Below are 22,968 nucleotides of genomic sequence, written 5' to 3'. Positions count from 1 at the left end.
CTCATGGTGGAGATACCAGCTGTAGCCATGTTTGTCACCACAACTCTGTGGCGTTTCAAGGTCTTTGCCAACAAGCAAACTGCAGCATTACGTCCACAGACAACAATCAAGTCCTCTCTCTGTAGTCAGCCCTCCTGCCTCAAACAGTCAGAGTTTGCCCTGGCAGGATGGACCAGAATGCCAGCATTTTAAAACAGCACAACTTTTTTTTTTTTTTTTTTTTTTTTGCTACGGCCGAAAACAAACAAGCATTCAGTCAGCTTTTATCAATACCATTTAAGTGTTTCGTGGCAGGACCTCTTAATGAGCTGCAGGGTTTTGCAGCTAAAGCTGAGTCAGGAAGCCTCTCTTAGATGAGAGCGCTTGCTTGCCACTAGCAAGCAGAGCAGACCCGAGAAATTGTTGCTACCAAGAAAACATGCTTTACTCTATTCTTTCCCAAGCTTTCTCAGGCTTTCTGTAGATTTAGTGCCCCATGTCTGGGCGCCATCTGTAGTATGAGCTGTGGGCCTCTTCCCACAGCCCGGCTCATGGCTGCCTAGCTAGCTTATGCCCCGAAATAACAACACATAAACTGTATTCTTTTAAACACTGCTTGACCCATTTCTGTTCATATGTGTAGCACCCAAGGTGCGCTTACCGGGAAGATTCTAGCCTACGTCCATCCTGGGTTGGAGTTTCATCGCGTCTGCTCTGGAGAGGAAAGCATGGCGTCTGTCTCTGAGAGGAGCTGCCCTGCATCTGAGCTCACTTCCTCTTCCTCCCAGCATTCTATTCTGTTTACTCCACCCACCTATGTTTTAACCTATGAGGGCCAAGCAGTTTCTTTATTACTTAACCAATGAAATCAACAGATTGATATGACACTCCCACATCACTTCCCCTTTTTCTGTTTAAACAAAAAAAAAAGGAAGGCTTTAACTTTAACATAGCAAAATTACATATAACACAACAGTTATATCTATTTTATCTTTTATCATAACAATGGAAAACTATAACTATCTATCTATTCTTCAACTCCATCAGAGACGCCAGAAGAATACAATATTACCTAAGCAAACAAAAAGTAAGCAATTTTCAAAACTCTAGAAATGACAGAGACATCTCGCTGCCTGGACAGTCACCCAAAGTTTCTCTGTACCGTTGGGGCATCCATCTTCGGCCTACAGGCCCATAGTATCTAGAGACTTTTCCATAAAGCAGGAAATTTCAAAGGCAGTTCAGTCACTATCATAAATCAGGAACCCTGAAAGATCATCTCACCTTTAGGCAAGTTCAGCAGTCCTCTCTCTGCGGGTTCTTTGTGTCCAGTTTATGCAACAGTCCAGGCAAGAGCAGTTTCTTGCCCAAATGGCTATCAAACTCCATAAGGAGCCTCTTTGATGCCCATCTTCCTCTTGAAGTAGATTGGTGCTGCCAGGAGCAGACGTGTCTCATTGTCATGAAAAACCCTAAGTTATCAAAACACTTAAAATGCCATATTTTATAATCTTTGAAAGATATGAAGAATGTCTATCTAAAATATATCCATGCACATCTAGAAAATCTAACTAACATGACTACAAACTTGACTATTATTAATAATTATCCATTAGCAACCTATATACATTACATTTTTATTTTTTTTTTTTTTTTTTTTTTTTTTTTTGGTTTTTTTCGAGACAGGGTTTCTCTGTGGCTTTGGAGCCTATCCTGGAACTAACTCTGTAGACCAGGCTGGTCTCGAACTCACAGAGATCCGCCTGCCTCTGCCTCCCGAGTGCTGGGATTAAAGGCGTGCGCCACCACCGCCCGGCTTACATTACATTTTTAAATGAACTACACAATCACAATACCTTAATCAAGATCAGAAATACATATACATATAACAAAATTGACCTTAAATCTAAATCACTAAAGCAAAATCCATATCAATGCAAATTATTCACACCTATATCATAACCCCCTTTAAATGTAAAAGAACATTTATAAACAATATTTGGGAATATGGGCGCAGTTATTTCTCTCCAAACTGCTTCCTGCTGAATGGGGGCGCTGTTAATCAGGTCTTTCATGGTATAACCTGTGTGCTAGGTTCCTCTCAGTCGGCAGTTGAGCAAAGTAATTTTTTGAAGGTGTTCAAGCAACCCTTCAGGAGGGCGTGGTCTATCATGCCATATTGAAATAGAAGCAATCCAAAGAGTCTCATCCTCTGTGAAAACAAAAGAAGAAACTCTTTTCCAAAGTATTATATCTTTAGATCCAAATTCTGAAGTCAAGGTATTTTGAAAATATCTATCTTGGATTAGTTCAGCAGCATTTATAAACAAATATCTTTTAGCATCTGTTGCTCCTTCCTCAGCATTGAAACAATTCAAAGAGAGCATAATAGCATACAGTATCAAGATTCTCTGTGTATTTTCCATCTTTGTGCAGCTTTATTTTAACTCTATTTTGTTTACTTTTACTTTTGTTTTATATTCTCTGTATATATTTGTCCTGGAATAACTCTGTAGACCAGACTGTCCTTGAACTCTCAGAGATCCTTCTGTCTCTGCCTTCCAGGCATTGGGATTAAAGGCGTGTGCTACCACACCTTGAAGTCACAGAGGTAAATTTCTCTCTGCCTCCCAAGTGTTGGGATTAAAGGTGTGTACTACCACACCCAACTACTCTCTTTCTTCCTTATTTTACTTTTAAGAACTTTAATTTTCAGCCTGTATATATTTTTAAACACACAGTAAATCATTTAAAGTTTTCTTTGTCTTTGAATCTCTCTTTACTGTATATCTCTTTTTTTTCTGACCACATGAGTCTTTAATTTACCAAGCAATATCAGTAGGATGAAAGCCGTGGCTTTGACAGCTGGATCCAGCCATTCCTTAGCTTTCCAGCCTCATGGTGGAGATACCAGCTGTAGCCATGTTTGTCACCACAACTCTGTGGCGTTTCAAGGTCTTTGCCAACAAGCAAACTGCAGCATTACGTCCACAGACAACAATCAAGTCCTCTCTCTGTAGTCAGCCCTCCTGCCTCAAACAGTCAGAGTTTGCCCTGGCAGGATGGACCAGAATGCCAGCATTTTAAAACAGCACAACTTTTTTTTTTTTTTTTTTTTTTTTTGCTACGGCCGAAAACAAACAAGCATTCAGTCAGCTTTTATCAATACCATTTAAGTGTTTCGTGGCAGGACCTCTTAATGAGCTGCAGGGTTTTGCAGCTAAAGCTGAGTCAGGAAGCCTCTCTTAGATGAGAGCGCTTGCTTGCCACTAGCAAGCAGAGCAGACCCGAGAAATTGTTGCTACCAAGAAAACATGCTTTACTCTATTCTTTCCCAAGCTTTCTCAGGCTTTCTGTAGATTTAGTGCCCCATGTCTGGGCGCCATCTGTAGTATGAGCTGTGGGCCTCTTCCCACAGCCCGGCTCATGGCTGCCTAGCTAGCTTATGCCCCGAAATAACAACACATAAACTGTATTCTTTTAAACACTGCTTGACCCATTTCTGTTCATATGTGTAGCACCCAAGGTGCGCTTACCGGGAAGATTCTAGCCTACGTCCATCCTGGGTTGGAGTTTCATCGCGTCTGCTCTGGAGAGGAAAGCATGGCGTCTGTCTCTGAGAGGAGCTGCCCTGCATCTGAGCTCACTTCCTCTTCCTCCCAGCATTCTATTCTGTTTACTCCACCCACCTATGTTTTAACCTATGAGGGCCAAGCAGTTTCTTTATTACTTAACCAATGAAATCAACAGATTGATATGACACTCCCACATCACTTCCCCTTTTTCTGTTTAAACAAAAAAAAAAGGAAGGCTTTAACTTTAACATAGCAAAATTACATATAACACAACAGTTATATCTATTTTATCTTTTATCATAACAATGGAAAACTATAACTATCTATCTATTCTTCAACTCCATCAGAGACGCCAGAAGAATACAATATTACCTAAGCAAACAAAAAGTAAGCAATTTTCAAAACTCTAGAAATGACAGAGACATCTCGCTGCCTGGACAGTCACCCAAAGTTTCTCTGTACCGTTGGGGCATCCATCTTCGGCCTACAGGCCCATAGTATCTAGAGACTTTTCCATAAAGCAGGAAATTTCAAAGGCAGTTCAGTCACTATCATAAATCAGGAACCCTGAAAGATCATCTCACCTTTAGGCAAGTTCAGCAGTCCTCTCTCTGCGGGTTCTTTGTGTCCAGTTTATGCAACAGTCCAGGCAAGAGCAGTTTCTTGCCCAAATGGCTATCAAACTCCATAAGGAGCCTCTTTGATGCCCATCTTCCTCTTGAAGTAGATTGGTGCTGCCAGGAGCAGACGTGTCTCATTGTCATGAAAAACCCTAAGTTATCAAAACACTTAAAATGCCATATTTTATAATCTTTGAAAGATATGAAGAATGTCTATCTAAAATATATCCATGCACATCTAGAAAATCTAACTAACATGACTACAAACTTGACTATTATTAATAATTATCCATTAGCAACCTATATACATTACATTTTTATTTTTTTTTTTTTTTTTTTTTTTTTTTTTGGTTTTTTTCGAGACAGGGTTTCTCTGTGGCTTTGGAGCCTATCCTGGAACTAACTCTGTAGACCAGGCTGGTCTCGAACTCACAGAGATCCGCCTGCCTCTGCCTCCCGAGTGCTGGGATTAAAGGCGTGCGCCACCACCGCCCGGCTTACATTACATTTTTAAATGAACTACACAATCACAATACCTTAATCAAGATCAGAAATACATATACATATAACAAAATTGACCTTAAATCTAAATCACTAAAGCAAAATCCATATCAATGCAAATTATTCACACCTATATCATAACCCCCTTTAAATGTAAAAGAACATTTATAAACAATATTTGGGAATATGGGCGCAGTTATTTCTCTCCAAACTGCTTCCTGCTGAATGGGGGCGCTGTTAATCAGGTCTTTCATGGTATAACCTGTGTGCTAGGTTCCTCTCAGTCGGCAGTTGAGCAAAGTAATTTTTTGAAGGTGTTCAAGCAACCCTTCAGGAGGGCGTGGTCTATCATGCCATATTGAAATAGAAGCAATCCAAAGAGTCTCATCCTCTGTGAAAACAAAAGAAGAAACTCTTTTCCAAAGTATTATATCTTTAGATCCAAATTCTGAAGTCAAGGTATTTTGAAAATATCTATCTTGGATTAGTTCAGCAGCATTTATAAACAAATATCTTTTAGCATCTGTTGCTCCTTCCTCAGCATTGAAACAATTCAAAGAGAGCATAATAGCATACAGTATCAAGATTCTCTGTGTATTTTCCATCTTTGTGCAGCTTTATTTTAACTCTATTTTGTTTACTTTTACTTTTGTTTTATATTCTCTGTATATATTTGTCCTGGAATAACTCTGTAGACCAGACTGTCCTTGAACTCTCAGAGATCCTTCTGTCTCTGCCTTCCAGGCATTGGGATTAAAGGCGTGTGCTACCACACCTTGAAGTCACAGAGGTAAATTTCTCTCTGCCTCCCAAGTGTTGGGATTAAAGGTGTGTACTACCACACCCAACTACTCTCTTTCTTCCTTATTTTACTTTTAAGAACTTTAATTTTCAGCCTGTATATATTTTTAAACACACAGTAAATCATTTAAAGTTTTCTTTGTCTTTGAATCTCTCTTTACTGTATATCTCTTTTTTTTCTGACCACATGAGTCTTTAATTTACCAAGCAATATCAGTAGGATGAAAGCCGTGGCTTTGACAGCTGGATCCAGCCATTCCTTAGCTTTCCAGCCTCATGGTGGAGATACCAGCTGTAGCCATGTTTGTCACCACAACTCTGTGGCGTTTCAAGGTCTTTGCCAACAAGCAAACTGCAGCATTACGTCCACAGACAACAATCAAGTCCTCTCTCTGTAGTCAGCCCTCCTGCCTCAAACAGTCAGAGTTTGCCCTGGCAGGATGGACCAGAATGCCAGCATTTTAAAACAGCACAACTTTTTTTTTTTTTTTTTTTTTTTTTGCTACGGCCGAAAACAAACAAGCATTCAGTCAGCTTTTATCAATACCATTTAAGTGTTTCGTGGCAGGACCTCTTAATGAGCTGCAGGGTTTTGCAGCTAAAGCTGAGTCAGGAAGCCTCTCTTAGATGAGAGCGCTTGCTTGCCACTAGCAAGCAGAGCAGACCCGAGAAATTGTTGCTACCAAGAAAACATGCTTTACTCTATTCTTTCCCAAGCTTTCTCAGGCTTTCTGTAGATTTAGTGCCCCATGTCTGGGCGCCATCTGTAGTATGAGCTGTGGGCCTCTTCCCACAGCCCGGCTCATGGCTGCCTAGCTAGCTTATGCCCCGAAATAACAACACATAAACTGTATTCTTTTAAACACTGCTTGACCCATTTCTGTTCATATGTGTAGCACCCAAGGTGCGCTTACCGGGAAGATTCTAGCCTACGTCCATCCTGGGTTGGAGTTTCATCGCGTCTGCTCTGGAGAGGAAAGCATGGCGTCTGTCTCTGAGAGGAGCTGCCCTGCATCTGAGCTCACTTCCTCTTCCTCCCAGCATTCTATTCTGTTTACTCCACCCACCTATGTTTTAACCTATGAGGGCCAAGCAGTTTCTTTATTACTTAACCAATGAAATCAACAGATTGATATGACACTCCCACATCACTTCCCCTTTTTCTGTTTAAACAAAAAAAAAAGGAAGGCTTTAACTTTAACATAGCAAAATTACATATAACACAACAGTTATATCTATTTTATCTTTTATCATAACAATGGAAAACTATAACTATCTATCTATTCTTCAACTCCATCAGAGACGCCAGAAGAATACAATATTACCTAAGCAAACAAAAAGTAAGCAATTTTCAAAACTCTAGAAATGACAGAGACATCTCGCTGCCTGGACAGTCACCCAAAGTTTCTCTGTACCGTTGGGGCATCCATCTTCGGCCTACAGGCCCATAGTATCTAGAGACTTTTCCATAAAGCAGGAAATTTCAAAGGCAGTTCAGTCACTATCATAAATCAGGAACCCTGAAAGATCATCTCACCTTTAGGCAAGTTCAGCAGTCCTCTCTCTGCGGGTTCTTTGTGTCCAGTTTATGCAACAGTCCAGGCAAGAGCAGTTTCTTGCCCAAATGGCTATCAAACTCCATAAGGAGCCTCTTTGATGCCCATCTTCCTCTTGAAGTAGATTGGTGCTGCCAGGAGCAGACGTGTCTCATTGTCATGAAAAACCCTAAGTTATCAAAACACTTAAAATGCCATATTTTATAATCTTTGAAAGATATGAAGAATGTCTATCTAAAATATATCCATGCACATCTAGAAAATCTAACTAACATGACTACAAACTTGACTATTATTAATAATTATCCATTAGCAACCTATATACATTACATTTTTATTTTTTTTTTTTTTTTTTTTTTTTTTTTGGTTTTTTTCGAGACAGGGTTTCTCTGTGGCTTTGGAGCCTATCCTGGAACTAACTCTGTAGACCAGGCTGGTCTCGAACTCACAGAGATCCGCCTGCCTCTGCCTCCCGAGTGCTGGGATTAAAGGCGTGCGCCACCACCGCCCGGCTTACATTACATTTTTAAATGAACTACACAATCACAATACCTTAATCAAGATCAGAAATACATATACATATAACAAAATTGACCTTAAATCTAAATCACTAAAGCAAAATCCATATCAATGCAAATTATTCACACCTATATCATAACCCCCTTTAAATGTAAAAGAACATTTATAAACAATATTTGGGAATATGGGCGCAGTTATTTCTCTCCAAACTGCTTCCTGCTGAATGGGGGCGCTGTTAATCAGGTCTTTCATGGTATAACCTGTGTGCTAGGTTCCTCTCAGTCGGCAGTTGAGCAAAGTAATTTTTTGAAGGTGTTCAAGCAACCCTTCAGGAGGGCGTGGTCTATCATGCCATATTGAAATAGAAGCAATCCAAAGAGTCTCATCCTCTGTGAAAACAAAAGAAGAAACTCTTTTCCAAAGTATTATATCTTTAGATCCAAATTCTGAAGTCAAGGTATTTTGAAAATATCTATCTTGGATTAGTTCAGCAGCATTTATAAACAAATATCTTTTAGCATCTGTTGCTCCTTCCTCAGCATTGAAACAATTCAAAGAGAGCATAATAGCATACAGTATCAAGATTCTCTGTGTATTTTCCATCTTTGTGCAGCTTTATTTTAACTCTATTTTGTTTACTTTTACTTTTGTTTTATATTCTCTGTATATATTTGTCCTGGAATAACTCTGTAGACCAGACTGTCCTTGAACTCTCAGAGATCCTTCTGTCTCTGCCTTCCAGGCATTGGGATTAAAGGCGTGTGCTACCACACCTTGAAGTCACAGAGGTAAATTTCTCTCTGCCTCCCAAGTGTTGGGATTAAAGGTGTGTACTACCACACCCAACTACTCTCTTTCTTCCTTATTTTACTTTTAAGAACTTTAATTTTCAGCCTGTATATATTTTTAAACACACAGTAAATCATTTAAAGTTTTCTTTGTCTTTGAATCTCTCTTTACTGTATATCTCTTTTTTTTCTGACCACATGAGTCTTTAATTTACCAAGCAATATCAGTAGGATGAAAGCCGTGGCTTTGACAGCTGGATCCAGCCATTCCTTAGCTTTCCAGCCTCATGGTGGAGATACCAGCTGTAGCCATGTTTGTCACCACAACTCTGTGGCGTTTCAAGGTCTTTGCCAACAAGCAAACTGCAGCATTACGTCCACAGACAACAATCAAGTCCTCTCTCTGTAGTCAGCCCTCCTGCCTCAAACAGTCAGAGTTTGCCCTGGCAGGATGGACCAGAATGCCAGCATTTTAAAACAGCACAACTTTTTTTTTTTTTTTTTTTTTTTTGCTACGGCCGAAAACAAACAAGCATTCAGTCAGCTTTTATCAATACCATTTAAGTGTTTCGTGGCAGGACCTCTTAATGAGCTGCAGGGTTTTGCAGCTAAAGCTGAGTCAGGAAGCCTCTCTTAGATGAGAGCGCTTGCTTGCCACTAGCAAGCAGAGCAGACCCGAGAAATTGTTGCTACCAAGAAAACATGCTTTACTCTATTCTTTCCCAAGCTTTCTCAGGCTTTCTGTAGATTTAGTGCCCCATGTCTGGGCGCCATCTGTAGTATGAGCTGTGGGCCTCTTCCCACAGCCCGGCTCATGGCTGCCTAGCTAGCTTATGCCCCGAAATAACAACACATAAACTGTATTCTTTTAAACACTGCTTGACCCATTTCTGTTCATATGTGTAGCACCCAAGGTGCGCTTACCGGGAAGATTCTAGCCTACGTCCATCCTGGGTTGGAGTTTCATCGCGTCTGCTCTGGAGAGGAAAGCATGGCGTCTGTCTCTGAGAGGAGCTGCCCTGCATCTGAGCTCACTTCCTCTTCCTCCCAGCATTCTATTCTGTTTACTCCACCCACCTATGTTTTAACCTATGAGGGCCAAGCAGTTTCTTTATTACTTAACCAATGAAATCAACAGATTGATATGACACTCCCACATCAGAAACCCATGGGCTACCCATTCTGCGTCTTTCTCTGGCATGACAATACGGCACAGGCAGGAAGCACATGAGCACCATAGCCCAGCCTGGCCTCACTCCACCACTCCACCCCAGTAGAGCTGCGGGACTCAGGACGGACTGCCTCACGGCTCCCAACCTCAAGTTCTCTGCAGAGTGTGCTTGCAGGGTGACAGCTTCTACCTCCTGCAGCCAGACAGATTAAATGGACAGTCTTCTCAAAGCTCCATGTTTGACACACTATAAATTTTCTCCAGGTGGCAGCTGTTAGCATACATGGTAACAGTGTTACGCTTGCTGCCACTGCCTCCCAAGGTTGACAGTGGCTGTTTAGATGAGCAGAGAGAACCAGGTGTGTGACTAACACCTGTGATTCCAGCGCAGGGGAAGCTGAGGCAAGAGCATTGCTGCAAACTCAAGTCCCGCCTGGGTCCAAAGACCCAGCGGGGAGGATGCTGCCCTAGCAGCCTGCTTTCTATTTCTCTGACTGCAGGGATCGAGGTGTCGCCTCTAACAGAACACGTTGCTGTTGTTCTCTTTCCAGACAGTTGCATCTACAAGAAGGTTTGCCCCTTTAATGGTGGCTCTTTTTTGCTTCAACCCTCGGCATCGGATTTCCAGTTCTGTTGGAACCAAGCTCCTTATGCAATTGGTAAGAACAACCTTTTCTGTGGTCCCTGCCCCTGCCTGACCATCCGCAGGGCTCAGTCTCCTGTGAGCTGCTTGGACACCCTCCATAACTGCCACACCTCCTGGGGTATGAACGTTCTACAGATATCTGCAGTGGGGTAATGTTTATGCTCCCTGTTTAGACTCTTTTGTTGGTTTTTTTTTTTTTTTTTTTTTTTTTTTGGTTTTTCGAGACAGGGTTTCTCTGTGGTTTTGGAGCCTGTCCTGGAACTAGCTCTTGTAGACCAGGCTGGTCTCGAACTCACAAAGATCCGCCTGCCTCTGCCTCCCAAGTGCTGGGATTAAAGGCGTGCGCCACCACCGCCCAGCCCTGTTTAGACTCTTATGTCCCTCTGGCTCTTCTGAGTTCCTGGGCACATGACATTTGAAAGCAATTAAACACAGTTTGTCAGTACCTGGCAGGCCTTTTCTAAAACTCACGCGCTAGCTCCAGCCAGTGCATCGGCTGGCTCGGGGAGAATCACAGTGTTACTCTTACTTCCTTAGAACTGAAAGTCCAGAACCTCAGGGCGCAACAAAATACCTACCACTAAGATACCCGGTGTGGGGCTGGTAAGATGGCTTACCTGGCAAAGACACTACTAAAAGTCTGAAGGCCTGCGTTCCGATGGCCCAGACCTGCATGTTAGAAGGAGAGAACAACTCCCACAAGTTGACCTCTGACCTCTGACCTCCACACATGCACCCCGCCAACTGCCACAGACACATTAAAATGGTAAATCAAATCAAAGCCGGGCAGTGGTAGCACATGCCGGCACTTGGGAGGCAGAGGCAGGCAGAGCTCTGAGTTCCAGGACAGCCAGGGCTACACAGAGAAACCCTGTCTTAAAAAAAAAAAAAAAAAAAAGGCCGGGTGGTAGTGGCATATACCTTTAATCCCAAGCCCAGCACTTGGGAGGCAGACACCAGCCTGGTCTACAAGAGCTAGTTCTTGTAGGACAGCTAGGGCTGCTACACAGAGAAACCCTGATACCTGGTCAGGCTGTGATGGCAGGTGAGATCGGCCGAAAAGAGGAATGGAAATTGACTCTGGGCTTTGAGCCAAGCACTGAAGAGATCAGGACAAGAGGCATCAGGTAGCATAATGAGTTGCCAAGGACACCCCCCAGAGTGGACATGTCACCTGTGCAGAGTACTGAGGGGAGAGAAGAACCAGTCAAGTCCACTTACACAGGTGTAATCAGAGCTTAGCTGTGGTGTGTGAAGTCAGCATGTCATAACAGCATTGTGAGGAGGAGTACCACATGCAACAGAGAAGAGAACATCTAAGTTCAGCAGCTTTGAAGGGCACAGCTACTGCCTGTGACACGAGGCCAGAGGGGTGCAGGAAGGGGTGACCGTCTAAGCTGGGAAGGAAGAGTAAAGGAAAGATTCCAGACAGCTGTCACATGCTGAAGGCTTGTCAGGCTATAATCCAGATAATGTGGGGAAAGTCCCACAGGACTGGGTAGCTGAGCCACCAGAAAAAACAGGCAGTAGGGCATCAGGCAGGGACGTAGCCATGACAACTGACTGGCATGTACACCTGAGAGGCAGGCCTAGCCATGTGAAGCAGACAAGAATAGAAAGGATAGACGTTTCTAGAGTGGTAAAGACGCCTGAGCAGTTGCAGCCTCCTAGCCAACAGTCCATCTGTTCCCTTGCAGTCTGCGCCTTCCCATACCTGCTGGCCTTCACCACCGACTCCATGGAGATCCGCCTGGTGGTGAACGGGAACCTGGTCCACACGGCAGTTGTGCCGCAGCTGCAGCTCGTGTCCTCTAGGGTGAGTGGAATGCAGTGCCGGGCAGCCTTAGCACCCCGAGGGGTCAAGTGAGCAGGAACTGCTGTTTATCACGCCAGGACAGCTGTCCTGGGTCAGAACGCCAGGAGGGAGGTGGGTTTTCATGTCTGCCCTCCTCGTGCTTCCAGATGCTCCCTTGAGGCTGGGGCATTGGCTCAACATGGAAAGCGCTTGCTGTGCTGACCTGACAGCCTCCGTCCAGTTCTTACAACATGTAAAGGACAGAGCCACCGCCACAAATGCTCCCTGCCTTGTGGAGAGAGCGGAGTGAGAACTAAGTGCTCATGGGGTTCTCACAAATACGCTTTTTAATGTTTGCTGAGACCCGTCTCATACCCAGACTACAGGTTCAACTCCACCTACACTGGAGTCCTACCTCAGTCTACTCATTATTGTTCCAGTGGGTTATGTCAAGAAATCTGTCATGTAGCTCACATCTGTAAGCTCAGCACTGGTAAGGCCATCAGTAGGATTGCTATGCATTCGAGGCCAGTCTGAACTACAAGGGAGTTCCAGGATAGCCTGGGATACAAAAATAAAAACGTCTAATATGTATCTGAGTGTTACACTGTTTTTCTGGACTGGAGAGATAGCTCATGGGCTAAGTTCTCTTAGTGATCTTGCAGAGGACCCAGGTCCAGTTCAGTTCCAGCATCCAGCATCCGAGTGGTGGCTCACAGTGTCTGTTCCAGGGCATTCAGTCCTTCTGACCTCCCTAAGCTCCTGTATGTACATGGTCATAGACTCAGGCATGCACGCGCACTCACACACACACACACACACACAGTTAAAGTTTTTAAATACTTCTCACCAGAAACAAATCATACCTCTTAAACCAGAACTTACTGCAGCTGCAGCCCTAGACTCCACGCACTGTTATCCAGGCTCTCACTGGGAGCCCTCACCAATGTCTGTCCACTGGATGTGGCTGACACAAGAGTTAGGAGGAGCCCAGCAGGAGCTCCGAAATAATAGTAAATGTAGCCAAATAATTAGGAATGTTGTTGAGAATCTTTGCCTCTAACATATTTAAGTTTATACCATTTGGCCTGGAGAGACAGCTGAGCAGTTAAAAGTGCTTACAGAACAAGATGAGGAGCTGGGTTCAAATCTCTACAACCCATGTAAAAACCTGGGTGTGTTCACATGCATGCCTGGAGGCCCAGCGCTGTGAGGGGCAGAGACAGGAGGATTGCTGGGGCGCTCAGGGTTCAGTGAGAGACCCCGCCTAAAGTAAGAAGGTGGACCGTGATAAAGCAGGACACCTCCTCCTTTGACCTCCGTGCAGGGGCACGAATGTGCCATAAACGTGTGGATCAGTACCACACACATAGCTAAATTTATACCTCTTAATGTTTAATGATGGCCATGTTTAAGATCTGACTTGCAAAATTCCTGCAAGTTGGTTCTCAGAAACACGTGTAATGTCCCACTGCTGCTGTTGCCAAAGTGAGCACATGTGGGCATGCGGGAGACTCTGGGACAAACATCCATATTTCCCCCTGCAGAATGTGCCTGACCAAATTCCCGGGGTCCATCCCATTTCTGAGGCTCCTGAGAGAAGTATGTGTGTTGTGTTGGGCTTGCAGATGTGTGGCATGTGACTGTTTTCTAGTGTAGGCCAGTGCAGGCAGAAGGGAAGTAAATTCTTGGGAGAGGTTTAGCTGGATGAGACCCAGGTCTGCACTGTATGCTCCGAAGAGGTCAGAGGTCACTGCCAAGCCTGGGAATCAGTGGTGCAGAAGGTCAGTGGGAGCAGAGCCTGGAAGACCAGGCAGCTGGTAATGTTTCTTCTTTCTTTGCAGTCGGACATATACTTCACAGCAGCCGCGACTGTGCACGAGGGCTCATCTGCAGGCAGCTCCAAGGGCGCCAGTGCCCACACGTCTCCTCAGACCCCTCCGGCCCGGGACACGCTGCTGTTTCCTTCTTCCCCGGGGGAAGGTGAAGTTCAACTCCTACTGCCTTATTAATAGATACTCTAGCTCATGATTTCCTTGGCTTACTGTCAGAGCTGGACATGATCACTACTGAAGAAGTTACTGTTCAGGTTGGGCATATATATACTATATATAAATGCCACACACCTTCAACCCCAGAGGCAGGTGGATCTCCATAGTAAGTTTCAGGACAGCCAGGGCTATGTGGAGATCCAATGCCTCAAAAACATCAGAAATGAAGAAGTGAAGCCTTTGTCTAAATTGTTCTATTGTTAATAAGACCTCGGGAGTCAGAAAGTGGGGTAGGAACCTGAGAGATCAAGAAAGCAGTGAAGGAACAACCAGCCGACCCTCTCCATGCTTCCCAGATAAAAAAGACCCATGGATCTTTCTAAGCCCTTCCTACTCTTTCCTGTGCCTCTCTATGTTCTCGCATCCTGGATCCTCCGAAATCTCTATGGCTAATTCCAGTCAGTTTTTGACTGCACACTCTGATTCAAGGTTAGCTTTGTTGATGGTCTTGGAGTGTCATAGCAATATCAAATATCCACGACAAAGAAGACCAAGGGAGGAGGAGAAGCAGTTATCAGAGTTGTCACTATTTAAAGCCAGTGACAAAGAACTCTCTTGGCTGCGCGTCCAACACTTGTGAGGCTGGGTGAGACAGAAGAGCCCACATTCAGGACTAGGTGACGAGACCTGTCTCAAAAACAAACAAACCAATAAGTAGACTTTGTTCTTTGAACTGGTAAAATTCTTAAGAAACCTTATATTAAGATAATAATAAAAGCCAGACATGGTGGTGTACACCTTTAATCCTAGTACTCAAGAGGCAGAGGCAGGTTAATCTCTGTGAGTTCAAGGCCAGCTTGGTCTCTATATTGAGTTCCAGGACAGTCAGGGTTACACAGAGAAACTCTGTCTCAAAATAACAATAATAACTATTATTAATATTAATTAAAGTTTTAAAAAATAAAAGTAAGACAAATGGGACTGAATAGATGGCTCATTCACTAAAGACCTGACTTTTGATCTCAAGCACCAACATGAGAAATCAGGCACAGTGGTACATACTCATAAGCCCATAAGCTGGGTCAAGGGGATTCCTGGGGTATGCTGATTAGCTAATCTAGCAAGTTCCAGGCTCGGTGCGAAGCCTGGTTCCAAAAAGTAAGTTGAAAACCTATGTGATTTACACCTCTGGTCTCCATATACATATGTACACACACACACACACCAAACAAGCAAAAAAAAAAAAACCAGGAGAAATCCCATTATGTAAATTTCCGTGGGGCAAAGGGAAATGCGCCAGAGCACAGCCAGCAGCATCCAGCTAACAGCAGCATCTCCTCTGGGGCTGGCAGTGTAGTGAGCTTCACAGCTATATCTGCAGCCCAGAGACTCTCACTTTGCTCCCAGAGGCCTTTGCCACGCTCCTGAGGGGCCAAGGACAACATTTCTCCTAGCTGCTGGCTTCAGTCAGTGATCTTTATCATCGTTGTTAAGATGAGAGCCCCAGATGGGCAGCTCCTCGCTTCCCTTATCCGCTCTTATTCTGGAAGAAGCAACTGCATTTTATCAAAATCATTCAAAAGAAAGAAAGCCCTTGGGAAACACAGAGCCATTGGGCATCATCAGCACGTGACAGAAAGTCTTGCTTCATGCTAATTATGTTACATAATTTTATTAAAGGACAAGAAATTATTTCCAGGCCAGCAGGATGGCTCAGTGGGTAAAGGCAGTTGCTGTCAGGCCTGCTGCCCTGAGTTTGACCCCTGTGTCCGCTGCTGGAAGGAAAGCACTGAGCCCTACAAGTTGTTCCCTGACCTCTATACATGGACATATGGACACACGCCTGATAAATGTAGTTTAAAACTTTTAAAGAAAGAAATTATCCTGTTGTAAATAACATGACCCTAAAGTTCTGGTCTTTTCCAAACTGTGTTTCAGGTGAAATTCAGTCTAAAAATCTGTACCGGATTCCACTTAGAAACCTTGTGGGCAGAAGCATCGAGCGGCCTCTGAAATCGCCCTTAGTCTCCAAGGTCATCACCCCGCCCACCTCCATCGGCCTTGGCATCGCTGCCATTCCTGTCACCCATTCCTTGTCCCTGTCTCGCATGGAAATTAAAGAAATAGCAAGCAGGACCCGCAGGGAACTTCTAGGTAATCACAGCTGCCGTGGGTTGTTTCCACAGCTTGTAAGCAGACCAGCGGGGGCTCGTCTTTAGGGAGCTCTCATTTTCAAAACCTGGAGGTTAAAAAGGAAATTTGGGGCCAGCAAGATGGCTCAGTGGGCACAAGCACTTGCTGTCAAGCTTGCCAACCTGAGTTCGAGCCCCAGAACATACATGGTTGAAGGCGAGAACTAACTTCCTCAAGTTGTTCTCTCATCTACACACATACACACGCACACACACACACACACACACGCACACAAAAATGCCTACATACACACAACATAAATAAATGTAATAAAAAAATTAAAGAAACTCCCTTTCAGAAAAGATTTATAAATTTGTCAATAATAATTACAACTACCCCAGAGAATACTGGACCATTTTCCACCAATGATGGACAGAAAGCTAACCAAGCCATGCTAAGGTGGGGGAGGGGACAGGAGCTTATGAGAACACTGTAGGACTTTAGGGACTTTGCCACTGTTAGACTTCTCTGAGATTGTGTGTGTGAGTCGCAGTGTATACATACTTTATAATCAGAGAGGAAAGACTTCAGGAAGGGGAAACTGTTCTGATGTATCTCTGTCATCGTTGCTGCTGTGTCCAAGTCTAATAATGTTCCAGTAAGGATAAAGGGGCAGGAAACCGATGGGGAGCAGGTAGAGATGATCTAAGCACATTGTACGCCTGTGTGAGATTCCCAGAGAACTACATTCTTTTTTTTGGGGGGGGGGGATCATAGCTTCTTTATGGGCAGCAGGGGCCACAGGACTCAGCCAGGTGGCCAGGTCACCGGTACAGGTAGTCAGCCTGGATATTGGCGGAGATCTCAGCCTCCCACTTGTCCCCATTGTTGAGCAGTTTCTCCTTGTTGTACAGCAGCTTCTCATGCGTCTCAGTGGAGAACTCAAAGTTGGGGCCCTCCACAATGGCGTCAACAGGGCAGGCCTCCTGGCAGAAGCCACAGTAGATACACTTGGTCATGTCGATGTCATAGCGTGTAGTCCGGCAGCTGCCATCGGCTCTCGGCTCAGCCTCAATGGTGATGGCCTGCACAGGACAGACAGCCTCACAGAGCTTGCAGGCGATGCAGCGTTCCTCCCCGGATGGGTAGCGGCGCAGTGTGTGTTCCCCCCCGGAAGCGTGGACTCAGTGGGCCCTTCTCAAATGGGTAGTTGATGGTGGCAGGCTCCCGAAAGAGGTAGCTCAGGGTCATGCCCAGCCCTCGGATGAGTTCTGTCCACATCAGCATCCGAGCTGCACGGTCAGTCACAGACTTCATGTCCATATCAAACTCCTGTACATTCACATACTTGTATGTTGCTGCCACTGCACTGCTATGGAGGCTTCGGACACTGAGATGTCCTGTGCGCACAGCCTGAGCCAGGGCCCGTGGCAGCATGGGTGAGGTCAGACGGTTCATCTTGAGGCGCGCCGGCTCCTTCACTGGCCCAGGTGCGGTTCAGAGAACTACATTCTTAAAGAATAAAAAAGGTGGGCTGGAGAGAGGGCTCAGCGGTTAAGAACACTGCTGACTGCTCTTCCGGAGGTCCTGAGTTCAATTTCCAGCAACCACATGGTGGCTCACAACCATCTACAACAAGATTTGATACCCTTTTCTGACATGCAGGCAGTACACTGTATACATAATAAATACATAAATCTTAGATAGATAGATAGATAGATAGATAGATAGATAGATAGATAGATAGATAGATAGATAAACAAGGCATCTTCTGTCCCCTGTGGTAATGACCTCCTGACCTCAGGTTTTCCTCTGTAATGCAGGTCTCTCTGATGACAGTGGACCACGATCAGAAGGAGCACCAAGGGCCAAATCAAAAACCCGGAAGCGGTTAGAAGAAAGTCAAGGAGACCCCAAGCCAGAGGCTGTGAGGTCAGCTAGCAGTGACAGGTAAAAAGAAGCCCCTGATCTGCATGGTCACCCAGTGAGTGCCAGCGTGCCCAGGAGGTCCACTGGCCAGCACCCTACACAGTCCCAGAGAGGACAGCTGCCACAGTGGGGCTGAGACAAGAAGACACTGTCACCAGCAACTGAGCTAATGTTCACTATAATATATTCAGAGGGGCTCGAGACAGTCAGCTGGAGCCTTGCCCAACATGCACACAGCACATACACACACATGCATGAGACAGAAACAATAGAGAAAGACACTCTGTTTTAGACAAGGGTTCACTATGTGGTCCTGGCTTACCTAGAACTCATCATGTAGACCAGGCTGGCCTCAGACTCAGAGATCCACCTGCCTACTTCCGAACGCTGGGATTAAAGCTCATGTGCCACCACACCCAGCCCTACAGAGAAACTGTTAACACTTATATAATGTATTTTAATCATGGTCTCTCTCTCTCACACACATACACACATACAGACCTCAGTTACTCTCTCTTGTCCCCCTCCTACTCCCACTGATCTCTCTCCTAAGAGACTATTTTTGGCTCAGTAGTTTGATGAAGATACACAAAAACAAGGTTGCTTAGTAAGAGTGTAGGGTCAGCTACTTCCAGAACTGGTGGACCCTGTACACAGGAAGAGCCCTTCTGAGTGGCAGTTCAGCACTAAGGAATAAGATGTGTGTTGCCTCACAGTGGGGTGTCCCTTCAGCAACAGTGCAGGTGCCCTTCTGGGGAGCAATGGAACACCTGTTCAAGCGTGCTCAAGCTGGGGGTACAGGGTGATGACCAAGCCCTTGTCTGTACCCTCAGAGGGCCCATAGGCCATTAAGCACCAAGCCATTGCTGCCTGACAGAGTGGCAGGTGATGCAGGCAGTGGCAAGTGTCCTGCCACCTGAGCAGAGGGTCTCAGAGCCTGCGATGGGGAAGAGCCAGCCTCACTCACGCTTCAGCCCCACATGGAGAACCAGACCTAACTAACACAGTTCATCTCAACCAACCACAGTGTGCTGTGAGGTTAAGGGGATGGAGAGCACTGGCTGCTCAAGCTCCCAGCACCCACATGGCCAGTCACAGCCATGTGTAACCCCAGTTTCAGGGGATCCAACGCCTTCTGACCTCAGTGGGCACCAGGCACTCAAAGGTTGCCAGACACACCAGACACAGACATACATGCATGTAAACAATTATGTACATAAAATTAACATTAAATAATTTTTTTAAAAAAGAAGATAGTCAGCATGGTGGCACATGCTTTAAGTCCTACCACTCATGAGGACAAAGGCAGATCTCCAAGTTCAAGGCCACATTAGTCTACATAATGAGTTCCAGGCCAGCCAGAGCTACAAAATGAGGCCCTGCTCAAAATATCAAACATAAAAATAAGGGACTGAAGAGATGGCTCACGGTTAAGAACACTGACTACTCTTCCAGAGAACCCACATGGCAGCTCACAACTGTCTCTGACTCCAGGATCCAACACCTTACACAGACATGCATACAGGAAGAATACCAATGCCCGTAAAATAAAAATAAATTATTTAAAAAAAAACCTCTGCCGGGCGGTGGTAGCGCACGCCTTTAATCCCAGCACTCAGGAGGCAGAGGCAGGCGGATCTCTGTGAGTTCGAGGCCAGCCTGGTCTACAAAAGCTAGTTCCAGGACAGGAACCAACAAAAAAAAAAACTACAGAGAAACCCTGTCTCGAAAAGTAAAAAAAAAAAAAAAAACCTCTAAGTGGTTAGGCATTGTGGTTGAGGCTGGAATAGAGACTGGAGAGTCACTGTAAGTTCAAGGCCAGCCTGACCCTGCCTCACAATAATAACATAAAGGACTAGGGCTGGAAAAATAGCTTAGCAGTTAAGAGTATTCATTGTTTGACCTTCCAGAGGACCCAGGTTCAATGCCCAGTACCCACATGGTGGCTCACAATCATCTGTATCATCTGTAACTCCAGTTCTAGAGATCTAATACCCTTTTCTAGCCTCTGAGAGCACAGGGATGCATAGCGCACAAATATACATGCAGACAAAGCATCCATATCTACATTCATAAAATAAAATCTGTTTTTTTAGGTTTTTGTTTATTTGATTGATTGATTTTGAGACAGAGTTTCTCTGTAACCACCCTGATTGTCCTGGAACTCATTCTGTAGACCAAGTTGGAGTCGAACTCACAGAGATTTGCATGGCTCTGTCTCCTGAGTACTAGAATTAAAGGCGTGCAATAATAATAAATGATAAAATGGCAGGTAGAAGCCCACTTTGATAGATCAAAAAGGAGTCTAGCATAGGACCGGCTTGGGATGAATGATAAGAATGTGGAAACAGCCAGGCGGTGGTGGCACACACCTTTAATCCCAGCACTCGGGAGGCAGAGGCAGGCAGATCTCTGTGAGTTCGAGGCCAGCCTGGTCTATAGAGCGAGTTCCAGGAAGGACAGGGCTACACAGAGAAACCCTGTCTCGAAAACCGAAGGGGACAAAGAAAGAATGGGGAGCAGTGCTCTGAGCAGGCAGCGTGGCCAGAGACACAGGAAAGAGGGACAGACTTGACCAAGTGTTAAGGAGGCTGCTGGAGGTTAAGTGGGCAGAACAGAGCCAGGTGCTTTCCAAGGCCCTGGGCATTTGTGGAATCCCAAACTCTGAGAAGTGAAACCTTTCTTCTTCCTCCTCTCATCCCGTGGTAGATACACTGAGGACAGGAGGCAGCAAGCAACCATGCCATGTTACATCCTGCCCGCAGAGCCCTTCACAGTGCTTCTCTCTTGCAGGATCCCATCGGGAATTTTGGAAAGTCCTCCTCCTTCTGAAGCCAATGCTGAGGGCCCTAACCACTCGGCAAGCTCTGACCAGGACCCTGTGGTGGACAAAGAGGGCAGCTCAGGCTCAGGCAGCAGTCCCTTCCAGCTCATGGCCTCCTCAGAGGAAGACATCATTGATTTGAAATAGAGTCTGTGTCTCCTTGGCAATCCTTAGTGTTCTTACGCAGGTTTATACTGTTTAAACAGCTCCAACAACCTGTCTCAACAAAATGCGCCTCCAGCCAGGCAGCAATCTATTGGACCAAACCTCCTGCACCCTCAGCCAGTTTGGGTCACTCTCCAGTGTCCAGTGCCATCTTTCTTGACTCCCGTTTCTTTCCATTCAAGAACCGTCAGTCCCCTTGTAATAAAGGTGGTAGATTTCATTGAAGTTTTAGATCAAAACTTTGAATAAATCAAAAACATTCATTCTTATTCACTGCAACCCTTCTCTTATATTTTATAGATTTAGATGGAAATTATTTTTTGTAAGTTTTGACTTATGTCACATACTATGCTTCTTTTATGAAGAAAAGATGCTGCTTTTTAATTCTACTATAAATAAGTTTTCTTTCTGCACTTGGCCCTGTTGCTGCCTGTGTTCACTGGGGTGGGGCCCCTGCACTCCTGCCTGGAGACCTGGGACAGATGGAGACGCTTCCTCCTCCTTTGATCTCAAATAGTAGTAAGGCAAAGGCACCGCAAAGTCTTAGGATGCATTCATCTTGTGACTGTGATCCAGAGTTTTCAGATTCCCTCCCTTGAATGGGTCCACCTTTTTTGTTTTGTTTTGCAGTGTTGGGTATGGACCCCAGGGCCTTACACACACTTGGCAAACAGGCTCAGCTGCTGAGCCGTGTCTCCAGCCCCTGCCTTGCTAGTTCATCCTTCAGAACATGGAGATAAAGAGGCGGAGAGCTGGGGAAATAGCTTCATGGTTTGATTCCCAGCACCCACATGGTGTCTCACAGCCATTTCTAACTACAGTTCCAGAGGGTCCGAAGCCCTCTTCTGATCTTCAAGGGCAGGAGGCACACACATGGTGCACATACATGCGTGTAAACACTTATAAAACAAATCTGATTTTTAAGATGCCTACCCCAGCTCCCTCCTGAAGAGGGAGCAGGAAGTAATACGGACGGAGCAGGACACGAATGAAATACTGACATAGCAGTCCTGTGTCACAGGTCACAGGGCCCATGGGAAGAAACCCCATCATCTGCCCAAGAGGAAGCAGCTCCAAGAAGTTCTGACGTCATGGTGTCAGAGGTTAGAACCCTGGCACCTTCCTCCTTTGCAGGCCTTAAGGAGGACTCGCCTCCCCTCCCTCTTCTGCACAACAATTCCGTGTGATACCCGGAACCAAAGGTGCCTACGTGAATCCTCTTTAGCTGTAGAGGCAAACTTGGTGCTACATCTCAACCCCACCAACAGTTTTATTAGGTTTATTCTGGCTTTTCTCGGCAGTTTCCACGCGGAGGCTGGAGGTCAGCTTCGGCTGTTGTTCCTCAGGAGCCACGCACAGTGTCTCGTTAGGATCTGTGGGGCTCACTAGTTAAGCTAAGCTGGGTGACTAACTTGTCTGTACCTCAGTGCTGAAGTTAGGCACCACCACTCCCAGCCTTCCATCAGAGAGGACTCTTGGCCCAGGGAGGGACTAGGCGCCTCCCACTGGTTCTCTCTGGAATTACACGTATAAACCACTGATGCCGCCTGCCCACAAAGCTGTGGGTTGCAACTGAACAGAGAGCAGTGGTGGCACACAATCACAGGGAGATTTGGGGAGGAAGAAAGATAGATTCAAGGCTTGGGATTATCTGTGGGGCACTAGGGAACAGGAAACCACTAAGCGACACCCCATCCCACCTCTGGATAGGGTCCTCAGCATCTCGGGGGCCCTAGGCTTTGCAGCACTCCTGATGCAGGTGAGCTGCCCCCAGAAGCACCAGGTCAGTCTCAGAAAGTCCAAGGAGAGTGACAGGTGGCCTAAGACGATCTGCTTGGAGACTTTTCACCCCGAGGCTCTTTGTCAAGGCTGGGGAAGAATGGCTGATGCGCTTCAGGGAATTGTTCTGTAGTAAGGGTGGGAAGTCTTGCCCAGCCCATGTGCTCCACCTTTGACTCACTACTACCCTCATTAG

General features: G+C 45.4%; 1 protein-coding gene and 1 pseudogene across 5 annotated transcripts in view; one reads left to right on the top strand and one right to left on the bottom strand.

The window, feature by feature from the left end:
- The window catches only part of Garnl3 (GTPase activating Rap/RanGAP domain like 3), a 165,208-nt gene extending 143,853 nt beyond the window's left edge, over nt 1–21,355 (top strand). For 3 of the 5 annotated variants that reach the window (XM_057754572.1, XM_057754573.1, XM_057754571.1), the window contains 6 exons: nt 10,062–10,169; nt 11,854–11,972; nt 13,796–13,934; nt 15,881–16,096; nt 17,899–18,025; nt 20,798–21,355. In XM_057754572.1, the coding sequence (XP_057610555.1) occupies nt 10,062–10,169; nt 11,854–11,972; nt 13,796–13,934; nt 15,881–16,096; nt 17,899–18,025; nt 20,798–20,975 (887 nt within the window). In that variant the 3' untranslated portion in view covers nt 20,976–21,355. The remainder of the gene's footprint in view (nt 1–10,061; nt 10,170–11,853; nt 11,973–13,795; nt 13,935–15,880; nt 16,097–17,898; nt 18,026–20,797) is intronic. The other 2 variants (XM_057754574.1, XM_057754575.1) reach the window with 1 other exon arrangement.
- On the bottom strand, nt 16,849–17,570 carry LOC130864332 (NADH dehydrogenase [ubiquinone] iron-sulfur protein 8, mitochondrial-like; annotated as a pseudogene).
- Nucleotides 21,356–22,968: the final 1,613 nt, after the last annotated feature.

Source organism: Chionomys nivalis, chromosome 22, assembly GCF_950005125.1.
Source record: "Chionomys nivalis chromosome 22, mChiNiv1.1, whole genome shotgun sequence".
NCBI classification, from domain to species: Eukaryota; Metazoa; Chordata; class Mammalia; order Rodentia; family Cricetidae; genus Chionomys; species Chionomys nivalis.
This window is presented reverse-complemented; position numbering and strand designations above follow the sequence as displayed.